The sequence below is a fragment of the Oryctolagus cuniculus genome, chromosome 3, assembly GCF_051225735.1.
Source record: "Oryctolagus cuniculus isolate XC-2025 breed Fujian yellow rabbit chromosome 3, ASM5122573v1, whole genome shotgun sequence".
Lineage (NCBI taxonomy): Eukaryota > Metazoa > Chordata > Mammalia > Lagomorpha > Leporidae > Oryctolagus > Oryctolagus cuniculus.
The window spans coordinates 142,343,526-142,355,709 of NC_142869.1; the positions used below are offsets into that span (position 1 = coordinate 142,343,526).

The window sequence follows — 12,184 nt, forward strand, 5'->3', positions numbered from 1 at the left end:
AAATTTGCCCAGTCAAATCCAACAATACATCAGAAAGATGATTCACCCGAACCCAATGGGATTTATCCCTCGTATACAAGGATGGTTCAACATGAACAAATCAATCAATGTGATGCATCACATTAAAAAACTGAAGAACAAGGCATATGATTATCTCAAAAGATGCAGAAGAGGGTTCCAAGATGGTGGAATAGGGAGGGAGCTTACTGATAGTCCAGGAGAAGATAGTTTAATAAAAGTGGAGATAGTGTAGTCTCTGGGAAGAGTTAGGGAAAAATCATCAGAGGAAACTCTTCCATAACTAGAGGGACACAGTGGATCTACATGGAGGGCATGGGAGCCCATGGCTTGGGACCCCAGGTGCCGAGAGCCTCTGTACCAGCGCTGGAAAGAGAGGTGAGATAAAACTGCATTAGCCTGAGACACTGGTGGAAAAGCAGCAGGAAGAACCTAGAGAGAATGAGGCTTGAAGACCCTTGGGGGAAAGTACACCAGCCTAACTAGAGGAAGAAAAAATAAAAGGGAAGGTATGGATATCATTCTTTCTCTCCAATCACCTTACAAAGGCGTATGAGCTGACAGAGCAGGCGCCATTTTGGACATACATAACAGCTGTGCCAGCCTGGGGCTGCGCCCGGCAATCAGCTGAGCAGAAAAACCTGACTCTGGTGGGGAATAATAACAGGAGACTAAGACATAGTGAATGTGTGGAGCTTATGAACTGGGACTGTGAAAATAAAAAAAATTAAAAAAAAACCTGAGGGTATGTGGGAGAACTCACAGTGTGGCTGAGATGTGAATAGTCTCAGTAGGAGATGCCACAAGCTTGGGCGGTCTGGCTACCCGGTGAGAGACATTTCAGGGGAATCTGAGCTTACACTGATGACTGCATAGGTGCTTTGTGTGGCCCTTGAGACAGAGCAGATGAATATTATACACCTACTGGGGCTAGTGCTCAGGCACTGATCACCATCAAGGAGAAGAACTCAGCTGAGTGGAATTACTTCCCTTCTGAAGAGAGAGAGAGAGAGAGAGAGAGATTGATTGATTTACCATGCCAAACCTGGGTGTGTCACTTTAGGCACACCTTTAACCCTGAAGAACTGAACAGAACTCTCTGGCCACACCCACCACAAGCCTCTAGAGATTCACTGAAAGCAGACAGTCTACAGAGTCATAGTACAACAAGAAAAGCCACCACAGTGGAAAAAAAAGAAGAAATCAACAAGTATCTCCACAAATGCCAAACAACTAATGCAATGACCAAGGAAACAAGAACAAGGAAGACAACATGATGCTCCCAAAAGAACATGACACTTCAATGTAATATTATGAAGACAATAAGATAGAAGAAATGCAAGAAATGGAACTAAAAAATTTTATGATAAAATATTTAGAAATAATCAAAAACAAATGCATGAACTACAGAAATCAATATAGGACAGGACAGAAAATCTCTCTCATGAAAATGAAATCTTGAGAAGGAATCAAGATGAAATGAGGAATTTAATAGAACATGAAATTGAGATATTGAATAGAAATCAAAATGAAAGTAAGAATTCAATATAACAAATGAAAAACACAGTTGAGAGCCTTAAAAACAGAATCAGTGAGGCAGAAGAGAGAATATCAGACTTAGAAGACAGAGCACAGGAAAGTATACAGTCAAACCAAAGAAAAAAAGAGGAAATCAGAAATCTAAAAAATATTGTTGGGAATCTACAGGATACTATTAAAAAAAACAAAATTCGAGTTCTAGAGTTCTTGAAGGCGTGAAGAGAGAAAGGATTACAAGGCCTTTTTAGCAAGATACTAGCAGAAAACATCCCGGGTTTGGAGAAAGAAAGAGACATTTAAGTACAGGAAGCACACAGGACTCCCAATAAACATAACCAGAAAAGATCCTCACCATGACACATTATAATCAAACTCACCACAGTGAAATGAACACTATGAGAAACAATGACTTGATCAGCCCTTATCCTGACTGTCGAGGAACAACTTATTATTTTATTCCTTTTAGTATTTTTTTTTGTTCTACTTAATACCATTGGTTGAACTCTTTAACACACAATTATTCTTAGGTGTTTAAATTTAACTGAAAAGTGATCTTTGTTAAATATAAGAGTGGGAATAAGAGAGGAAGGAGATGTACAGTTTGGCACATGCTCACTCAGACTTATCCCTAATAGTAGAGCTAGAAACTTGCAGGGGATTCCAAATCAATCCCATCAAGGTGGCATGTACCAATGCCATCTTACTACTCAAAGTGATCAGTTTCAGTTCATAATTGATCACACTGATAGGTCTAAGAGTCAAAGGGATCACATAAACAAGACTAGTGTCTACTAATAATAATTGATAGAATTAAAAAGGAAAGAATGATCCAACATGGGAAGTGAGATACACAGCAGATTCATAGAATGGCAGATGCCCTAAACAGCACTCTGGCCTCAGAATCAGCACTTAAGGCATTCAGATCTGGCTAAAAAGCCCATGAGAGTATTTCAGGCATGGAAAGCCAGGACAGTGTGGCAAAAAGAAAAAATGACCTAAATAAAAGATCTCTGTGAGTGAGATCCTAGCGGAAAGAATGGGCCATCAAAGAAGGAGATTCCTTTCTCTGAGGGGAGGAGAGATCTTCCACTTTGATTATGGTCTTATCTAAATAAGGTCGGGGTATGTGAACTCAGGGGGCTTCCATAGCCTTGGCAGCTCATGACAAGAGCCTCAGGAGATTACTGATGCCATAAATAAGAGTGTCAACTCTTAAATCAACAACAGGAGTCACTGTGCACTTACTCCCCATGTAGGATCTCTGTCCTTTATGTGTTGTACTATGCAAATTAACGGTAAAACTAGTACTCAAACAGTACTTAATGCTTTGTGTTTCTGTGTGGGTGCAAACTGTTGAAATCTTTACTTAGTATATAGTAAGTTGATCTTCTGTATATAAAGATAATTGAAAAGGAATTTTGATGAAGAATGGGATGGGAAGGAGTGGGAGATGGGATGGTTGCAGGTGGGAGGGTGGTTATGGGGGGAAAAGCTGCTATAATACAAAAGTTGTAGTTTCGAAATTCATATTTATTAAATAAAAATTTAAAAAAAGATGCAGAGAAAGCTTTTGATAAAATGCAACACTCTTTCATGATGAAAACTCTAAGAAAAAATAGGTATAGAAGGAACATTCCTCAACACAATCAAGGCAATTTATGACAAATCCATGGCCAGCACCCAATTGAATGGGGATAAGTTGGAAGCATTCCCATTGAGATCTGGAACCAGACAAGGATGCTCACTCTCGCCATTGTTATTCAATATAATTCTGGAAGTTTTAGTTGGAACCATTAGACAAGTAAAGGAAATCAAAGGATTCAAACTGGGATGAGGAAGTCAGACTATCCCTATTTGCAGATGACATGATTCTATATATAGGGGATCCAAAAGACTCCACCAGGAGGCTACTGGAACTCATAGCAGAGTTTTGTGTAGTAGCAGAATATAAAATCAATACACAAAAATCAACAGCCTTTGTATACACAGACAATGCCAGGACTGAAAAAGAACTTTTTTTTTTTGGACTGTTTTTTGTTTTTGACAGGCATAGTGGACAGTGAGAGAGAGCGAGACAGAGAGAAAGGTTTTCCTTTGCCATTGGTTCACCCTCCAATGGCCGCCACGGCCGGTGCACTGTGGCCGGTGCAGCGCGCTGATCTGAAGCCAGGAGCCAGGTGCTTCTCCTGGTCTCCCATGGGGTGCAGGGCCCAAGCACTTGGGCCATCCTCCACTGCACTCCCGGGCCATAGCAGAAAGCTGGCCTGGAAAAGGGGCAACAGGGACAGAATCCGGCACCCCGACCGGGACTAGATCCCGGTGTGCCGGCGCCGCAAGGTAGAGGATTAGCCTATTGAGCCACGGCGCCGGCCAGAAAAAGAACTTCTAAGATTGATCGGATTTACAATAACTACAAAAAAAAAATCAAATATCTTGGAATAAGTTTAACAAATGTTTCAAAGAGCTCTACAATTAGAATTACAAAACATTCAAGAAAGAAGCAGAAGAGGATACAAATAAATGGAAAAATCTTCCATGTTCATGGAATGAAAGAATCAATATCATCAAAATGTCCATTCTTCTGGAAGCAATTTTCATATTCAATGCAATACCAATCAAAATACCAAAGACATTCTTCTCAGATCTAGGAAAAATGATGCTGAAATTCATATGGGAACACAGGAGACCTTGAATAGCTAAAGGAATCTTTTACAACAAAAATAAAGCTGGACGCATCACAATACCAGATTTCAAGTCATACTGCAAGGCAGTTATAATCAAAACAGCCTGCTACTGGTACAAAATCAGATGGATAGACCAATGGAACAGAATAGAAATGCCAGAAATCAACCCCTGCTTCTACAACCAACTTATATTTGACCAAGGGGCTAAAACCAATTCCTGGAGCAAGGACAGTCTATTCAACAAATGGTACTGGGAAAAACGGATTTCCACAGGCAGGAGTATGAAGTAGGACCTCTACCTTATACCTTACACTAAAATCCATGCAATATGATTAAAGATCTAAATCTATGACCTGATACCATCAAATTATTGGAGAGCATTAGGGAAACCCTGCAAAACATTGGCACAGGCAAAGATGTCTTGGAAAAGACCCCAGAGGCATAGGCAATCAAATCCAATTTTTTTTTTTTTTTGACAGGCATAGTGGATAGTGAGAGAGAGAGACAGAGAGAAAGATCTTCCTTTGCCATTGGTTCACCCTCCAATGGCCGCCGTGGGCAGTGTGCTGTGGCCGGCGCACCGCGCTGATCCGATGGCAGGAGCCAGGTACTTATCCTGGTCTCCCGTGGGGTGCAGGGCCCAAGGACTTGGGCCATCCTCCACTGCACTCCCTGGCCACAGCAGAGAGCTGGCCTGGAAGAGGGGCAACCGGGACAGAATCCGGTGCCCTGACCGGGACTAGAATCCAGTGTGCCGGTGCTGCAAGGCAGAGGATTAGCCTAGTGAGCCGTGGCGCTGGCCTTCAAATCCAAAATTGACAAATGGGATTACATCAAATTGAGAAGCTTCTGTACTGCAAAAGAAACACTCAGAAAAATGAAGAGATAACCAACAGAATGGGAGAAATTATTTGCAAACAATGCAACTGATAAAGGATTAATAACCAGAATACACAGAGAGATCGAGAAACTCCACATCAACAAAACAAACATGCCAGTTAAGAAATGGGTGAAGGACTTAAATAGACATTTTTCAAAAGAGGAAATCCAAATAGCCAACTGACACTTGAAAAAATGCTCAGGATCACTAGCCATTAGGGAAATGCAAATCAAAACAATGTGGTTTCACCTCACCCCAGTTAGAATGGCATTCATACAGAAATCAACAAACAACAAATGCTGGCCAGAATTTGTGGAAAAAGGTACCCTACTCTTGTTGGGAATGTAAAATGGTAAAACCACTATGGAAATAAGTTTGGAGATACCTCAGAAATCTGAATATAGACCTACCATATGATTGAGCCATTGTACTCCTGGGAATTTTTCCAAGGGAAATGAAGTCAGTGAACAAAAGAGTTATGTGCACCCCTATGTTTATTGCAGATCAATTCACATTTGGGTTGACATGGAATGAACCCAAATGCCTTTCAACTGAAGACAGGCTAAAGAAATTATGTGATATGTATGATATGGAATACTACACAGTGATTAAAAAATGAAATCTGATCATCTGCAACAAAATGGATGAATCTGGAAAACATCATACTTAGTGAAATAAACCAGTCTCAATGGGGGCAAATACCATATGTTCTCCCTCATCTGTGATGCCTATCAGAGCACCTAAAAGGAAATTTGTAGAAGTGAAATTGACACTTTGAGAATAATGACTTGAACAGCCCTTGTCTTGAGTGTAAAAGAATTTTTTTTTCCTTAATGGAGAATGGGACTGGGAATGAAGAGGGAGGAGGAGTTGGCTTAGGAGAGAATGTGGGAGGGTGGTTATCACGGGAAGAATCACTATATTCCTAAAGCTGTACTTATGAAATTTGTACTCATTAAATAATTGGTTTCTTTGGGAAAAAGAAAAAAAAATTAAGTGTGTGTGTGTGTGTGGCTTTGGTATGAAAGAAATATTACATTAAGTTGAAGGTGGAAGAATCAATTAACAAAGAGAAATATGCCTCAATGTCTCAATGGAGGTGAAGAACTTCGCGCTAGTTTCTGTTTTTGAGTTTATTTATTATTATTTGAGAGGCATGGTCGGGGGAGAGTACTCCCATCCTTTGGCTCACTCCCCATATGCCCACAGTAATCAAGCTGGGGCAGGTTGAAACAGAATTCTGGGAACTAAACCTAGGTTTCCTAAGTAGGTGTCAGGGACCCAACAACCTGAGCCTGCCAGGAAACTGGAACTGGAGGCAGAGCTGGGATTCAATCCCAGGCACTCCAATATGGGATCCAGGTGTCTTAATTATCATTTTAATGACAGCCATGAATGACTAGTTCATCACCTACTTTTCTCAGGAGTCTTACATTATACTCATGGAATTAACAGTTGCCTTATTAGGTACTTAAAATCTATGTATACATGGACACCAGTAGTATTGGGCGGGGACTTTACAATAAAACTTAAAGTGGTCCCTAATTAATTAAATTGTGAACTTTACAAGTTGGAAATCTATATATTATCCAGTTTATGCACTGGTTTAAAATAATCAAACCATTAAATCCATGCAAATATTCAATCCTTGTCCTTGCTGAGACAATTCAAACACATCTGAGAACTAAAAGTTATTGTCAGTTAGTGAAAGCACTAATGAAGAAAAGATTAGCTTTGAATGACTAAATTGGACATTACATGGAAAAATAATAATGAATTGATTATGTGTTGGAACTAGAGTAATTGCTGGTCTTTAAGTTTACAGATACAAAGTATTACCTCAATCTGAGAAGAGATAATATGAGCACCTTCAAATATACATTATGAAGTGGTCACTTGCCCTGCCCTGGAGTCTCCCACCCTAGATAACCTCTCCATTGGAACCACAAAGGAGAAAATCCCAAACATTTGACTTTCAAATACAATACATAAATACAGAAGAAGAAAAAGGTCTTCTATATCTCCCTACCAAGTTACCTGCCTTATTTTAACGATCAGAGATAAAATCAGCCAGTAAAAGCTGAGTCATAGGTTTTCTGTTATTCCCGTCACTCATTATCTTTGAGAATTTAATGATATATATATACACATATCTACACACAAATGTACACACTATAATTGAAGGCAAACTAATCCATGTTATTTAAATATGGCCATAATAATTCCTCTTGGAGAGGTTTTGCACATAAAAAATAGATTGTTTTGCAAAATGGTATAGCAAATGATGAAATATTGCCTATTTTCATAATCTTTAACCAGAAGTGAAAATACTACTTTCTGAAGACCAGGTAGAGGACTTATTTTATCACCTGCCAAAGAAAAAGCATCTTTCATGAGATTAAGCACCTGTCCCTAGAACTCTACATTTGTATTTACATGGATTTAAGGACCTCAGATAAACCATTGGAACAGGACAGAAATCTCCTTAGACAAGCATCTAGGAGGGTTAACAAAGCCTGAGCCACACACAACCTAGGTGTATCACACCTGTGTCAAGACATCTCCCCCAACCTCAGTGTTTCGCAACGTTGGTTGGCACTGAATTTTCCTGGAATTTTTTTTAATTTAAAATTCTATTTTATTTATTCAAAAGACAGCATGTCAGAGAGGAGAAGAGACAGGTAAATGGACAGAGATCATCCATCTTCCAGTTCATTCACCAAATGCTTGCAACAGCTGTGGCTGGGCCAGGTCAAAACCAAGAGTCAAAAACTCAATCTGGGTCTCCCATGTGGGTAGCAGGGATCCAACTGCTTGCGGAATCACCTGCTGCCTCCCAGGATATGCGTTAGTAGGAAGCCAGCAGACCTGGGACTTGTATCCAGGCAGTCTGATATGGGATGCACGCAACCCAAGTGGTGTCTTAATGGCTACACCAAACATAAGGATCCTGGTCGTTTCACTCATGGTCATTGTACTGTATTGATTTCACCTGCACTGCAAAGGTTAATTTTGTTTTATTTAACCTCTTGTGAGCTGGCTTTGCAGCATGTTAAGAAAGTGCCCTCTGGTTTATAAGGAAGTTGTGGCGCCAAGAAGCCACTTAGCGGCTTATCTTAAAACCATGTCCAGATGGAGTAAGGAGAGGCTGCTATTGGCCCAGGGCAGGCACCGCCAGTCTCTGGAGTTAGTCTTACCCAGGTACAAATTCCAGCCCAGACACCTTCCCTTTGTCAAAGCATCATGGAGGAGGGCAAAAATAGATGCAAGCTGCATTCTTTATATTTTTGTACTTGGGATGATTCCTTGATTTGGGAATGAGATTTGCAGATGGTAGAGTTGGTGGCAGAAATCACAGGTTCAACTGTCCAGGGATTGTTGTTTGGTGAAGGTCAGCACAGGAATCGAGTTCCAGAACCCTAGAGCCACAGTTTCTCTATAATAACTTAAAGAGCAAGGAGGGAGGGCAAGCATGCATTCTAGATTTTATTTATAATAACTGACCTTTATTACATTCTTGCTAGTTACCATTTTAAAGAGTGAGGCAGAGTTAGTACGTTGCTATCAAGTTTTGTTTTGTGCCCTTAGATGAATCAGTTACCCATTAACCACATGCTTCAAAGCAACTGTCATATTGAAAATCCCACTCTCCACTAACACTCTAGTTGGAAACTTCCTGGGGTGTTTATTTGATCTAGTAGTTAAGAGACTGATTGGGATTCTCACTTCCCACAGGGAAGTACCTGGGTTCAGTCCTGAGCTCTGACTCTTGACTCTGCTACCTGCTAAAGCAGAACCCTGAGAGGCAGTGGTAATGGTTTATGTAGGCTGGTGCCACGGCTCACTAGGCTAATCCTCCGCCTTGCAGCGCCAGCACACCGGGTTCTAGTCCCGGTCGGGGCGCCGGATTCTGTCCTGTTTGCCCCTCTTCCAGGCCAGCTCTCTGCTGTGGCCCGGGAGTGCAGTGGAGGATGGCCCAAGTGCTTGGGCCCTGCACCCCATGGGAAACCAGGAGAAGTACCTGGCTCCTGCCATCGGATCAGCGCGGTGCGCCGGCCGCGGCAGCCATTGGAGGGTGAACCAATGGCAAAGGAAGACCTTTCTCTCTCTCTCTCTCACTGTCCACTCTGCCTGTCAAAAAAAATTGTTTATGTAACTGGGTTCCTGCTATCCATGTGGGAGACCTGGATTGAATGCCTGGTTCCTGGTTTTGGATTGACCCAGCCCCAGCTGTTGTAGGCATTTGCAGGAGTGAACCAACAGTAATGTGAGTTGTCTTTCTGTCCTTCTGCTTCTTAAAAAAAGAGTCTTCTATAATTTTTAAGGGAAACCTGTATCTGGGGGGCCTTTTATCCTCAATTATGTCTATAAACAGAATTATAAGTCTATCAATTATAAGTCTATAAACAGAAAAAGGAGAGATACTATTAAATGGCATTTGGCCAAACCTTCAAACCGTTGGGTCGTGAACTGCAAATAAGGCCAATCCTGCATCAGGTCGTGCTTCTGGTCCAGTGCTCAGCACTCTTCCAACTCCACACACGGTTTTCATTCAGCAATTCTATAAACAGAGATTGTTCTTACCCTCATCCTTCCATTCCTTATTGCTGGCCCATCTTCTGCCAATCTCAGCACGTACAAATCCATCTTGTATTCCCTTCCTCCACGAATGCTGAATCCAAATCCTTTGGCTCCTTTCTCCATGTCCACAGTGAAATAGTCAAAATCCTTTGGGGTTGGGGAGAAATGAAATAAGCAATTGTTGAGAATCAGAGACACCCTGGTGGCCAGTCACTCTGTTCCCCTTCTCTCTTCTAGTTGATGTGAGCCAAATGATACGACATTGTGAAAGGAAATAATCTGATTTCATAACCTTCAAGACACAAGACAGAATTCCTAAGGCTGGAGTGGGTCAGAACACAGTTTACTTGGTTATGAAACTACTGTGTAGCTCTTTTCATTTGGTTTTCACCATAATCATCACAGGGAGGACTGACTGACATAATCTTTCAAGTTTCCTTATTCACTGCTGTTGAACATGACAAATGCACGTATCAGTCACGTGTGTGTGATGTGTATGTATTTATGTAAATTATACAGTTTATTATAGCAGTGACTGTATCTCCCAGTTGCATAGGCCTCTGCATATCCAGTTAAGGTGCACTGAATCAGTTTCTCTATGATCTAAAGTGCAATGTGTCCAAGACTGCCTGATCTTCATTGTTTGCAAAATCTCGATGCATAAAGGTGATCACCAGTTCATAAAGAAACACACTGTAAAGCCGGCGCCGTGGCTCAATAGGCTAATCCTCCACCTTGCGGCGCCGGCACACCGGGTTCTAGTCCCGGTTGGGGCGCCGGATTCTGTCCCGGTTGCCCCTCTTCCAGGCCAGCTCTCTGCTATGGCCAGGGAGTGCAGTGGAGGATGGCCCAGGTGCTTGGGCCCTGCACCCCATGGGAGACCAGGAAAAGCACCTGGATCCTGGCTCCTGCCATCGGATCAGCGCGGTGCGCCGGCTGCAGCGGCGGCCATTGGAGGGTGATCCAACGGCAAAGGAAGACCTTTCTCTCTCTGTCTCTCTCTCTCACTGTCCACTCTGCCTGTCAAAAAAAAAAAAAAAAAAAAAAAAGAAACACACTGTAATCTGATAAAGTTGACATTATAATTTCTGGCTTGGCAACTAGTTTCCAGGGATGGGTATTTACTAGACATCAAGCTCTGGTCTAGGGAGCTTTCTGCCAATGTTGGCTCCTCAGGTGGGCCTGTATGGCGGCCCCTCCATCCGGGAAGCTGAAGCTCAGAGGAGTTAAGGAAACCTCTGTGACAGGTATCCAGCGTCAACAGATGACTGCAAGCACACCACTTGCGGGGCAGATAGGCACTGGGTGGTTGTTGCAGAGGCTATGTTCTGGATGGCAAAACCCGGCCTCATCTTTCCCTTGCATGGGGTGTCGCCCTCTACCGCCTGGTGGGAAGTAGGGATTCAAGTAAATAATTACGGACCTAAAATACTTCCACTGTTGACCCCAGGGAAATTTTTCTGCACAGTAGCACTGTCTGAGGTTCCAGAAATGAGCAGTTTTTCAGCTCTGACAAGGAATGGACTGGGAATCGCTAGCTAGGGGTAGCAGAGTTTATTTCATCCTACCCGCTACTGATTGACTGTACCATTTTATTCAGAAATACATTTATCTATCGCACACACTTTCAGGATGTAGCTGGTACCCTGACAATGTCAGAACTAGGGGTAGAACTCTGACTCTGTCCTGGAAGGATGCTCTTTCCTCAGGTCCCTCCCCGCTCTCTCCCCCCTTCTATTTCAGCACGTCTCGGTTGGGGCCTGCTGTGATCTCCAGGGTAGAGTACCTGGGGCTGCCTGTAGTCTGACAGAGGGTACTGCCTCGTGTCAGGGGAGTGCTGCCTGTAGTCCAGCAGGGGAGGCTGTCTGTACTCCACGGGCGGGGGCTGCTGGAAGTCCCCTCCTGGGGGTTGCCTGTAGTCCAGGGGTGGCTGCCTGTAGTCTGTGAATGGAGGCTGTCGGATGTCTGGTTTCACATCTTGCCTTGCTTTGACTTCCGATCTGTAACTACACAAATGAAAATGGGATTAGCTGTAGGGCTGCAGCATTCTAAGGGGACCAGAATGATCTCATGGCCTCCAGGCAGATCCAGCCGCAGCAGCTGTACAAGTCCCTCCTCTGGGTGGTCCTGTGGCAACATGAGCAGGAGAAGCTTAAAGAAATTTACAAGCCAGTGCTGAGCTGTATAGTCTTCATCTGGCTCCTTAGGAAATCAAGATAAAAATGGTGGTTCAACCAGAACTTTGTGGTAAAAGACTCATGGATATTACCCTTTAACTTTGGCAAAGAAAAACTGTACAGTCACAGCAAAACCTGGGAGTTAAACACTTAACTGTAAATCCCCAAGTATCAGTGTATCTTAACATAACTTAACTCTTTCAACAGCACCCCCCCATCCCACCCCCCACATTCTCCCCTCTCCATCTCTCTCTCCTTGGCAGATCATTCATTATTTCATGAAAATGTGATTGATGTGATCTTTA

The 12,184-nt window shown here is 42.6% G+C and overlaps 1 protein-coding gene and 1 long non-coding RNA gene across 21 annotated transcripts in view; one reads left to right on the top strand and one right to left on the bottom strand.

Moving 5' to 3' along the window:
• MAGI2 (membrane associated guanylate kinase, WW and PDZ domain containing 2) overlaps window positions 1–12,184 on the bottom strand; it is a 1,587,879-nt gene that overhangs the window by 120,762 nt on the left and 1,454,933 nt on the right. For all 20 annotated transcript variants that reach the window (XM_070071222.2, XM_070071219.2, XM_070071216.2 and 17 more), the window contains 2 exons: window positions 11,489–11,708; window positions 9,706–9,849 (listed from right to left, as the gene is read on the bottom strand). In XM_070071222.2, coding sequence (XP_069927323.1) covers window positions 9,706–9,849; window positions 11,489–11,708 — 364 coding nt within the window. The remainder of the gene's footprint in view (window positions 1–9,705; window positions 9,850–11,488; window positions 11,709–12,184) is intronic.
• The window catches only part of LOC149127538 (uncharacterized), a 34,917-nt gene that overhangs the window by 19,647 nt on the left and 3,086 nt on the right, over window positions 1–12,184 (top strand). The window lies entirely within an intron of this gene.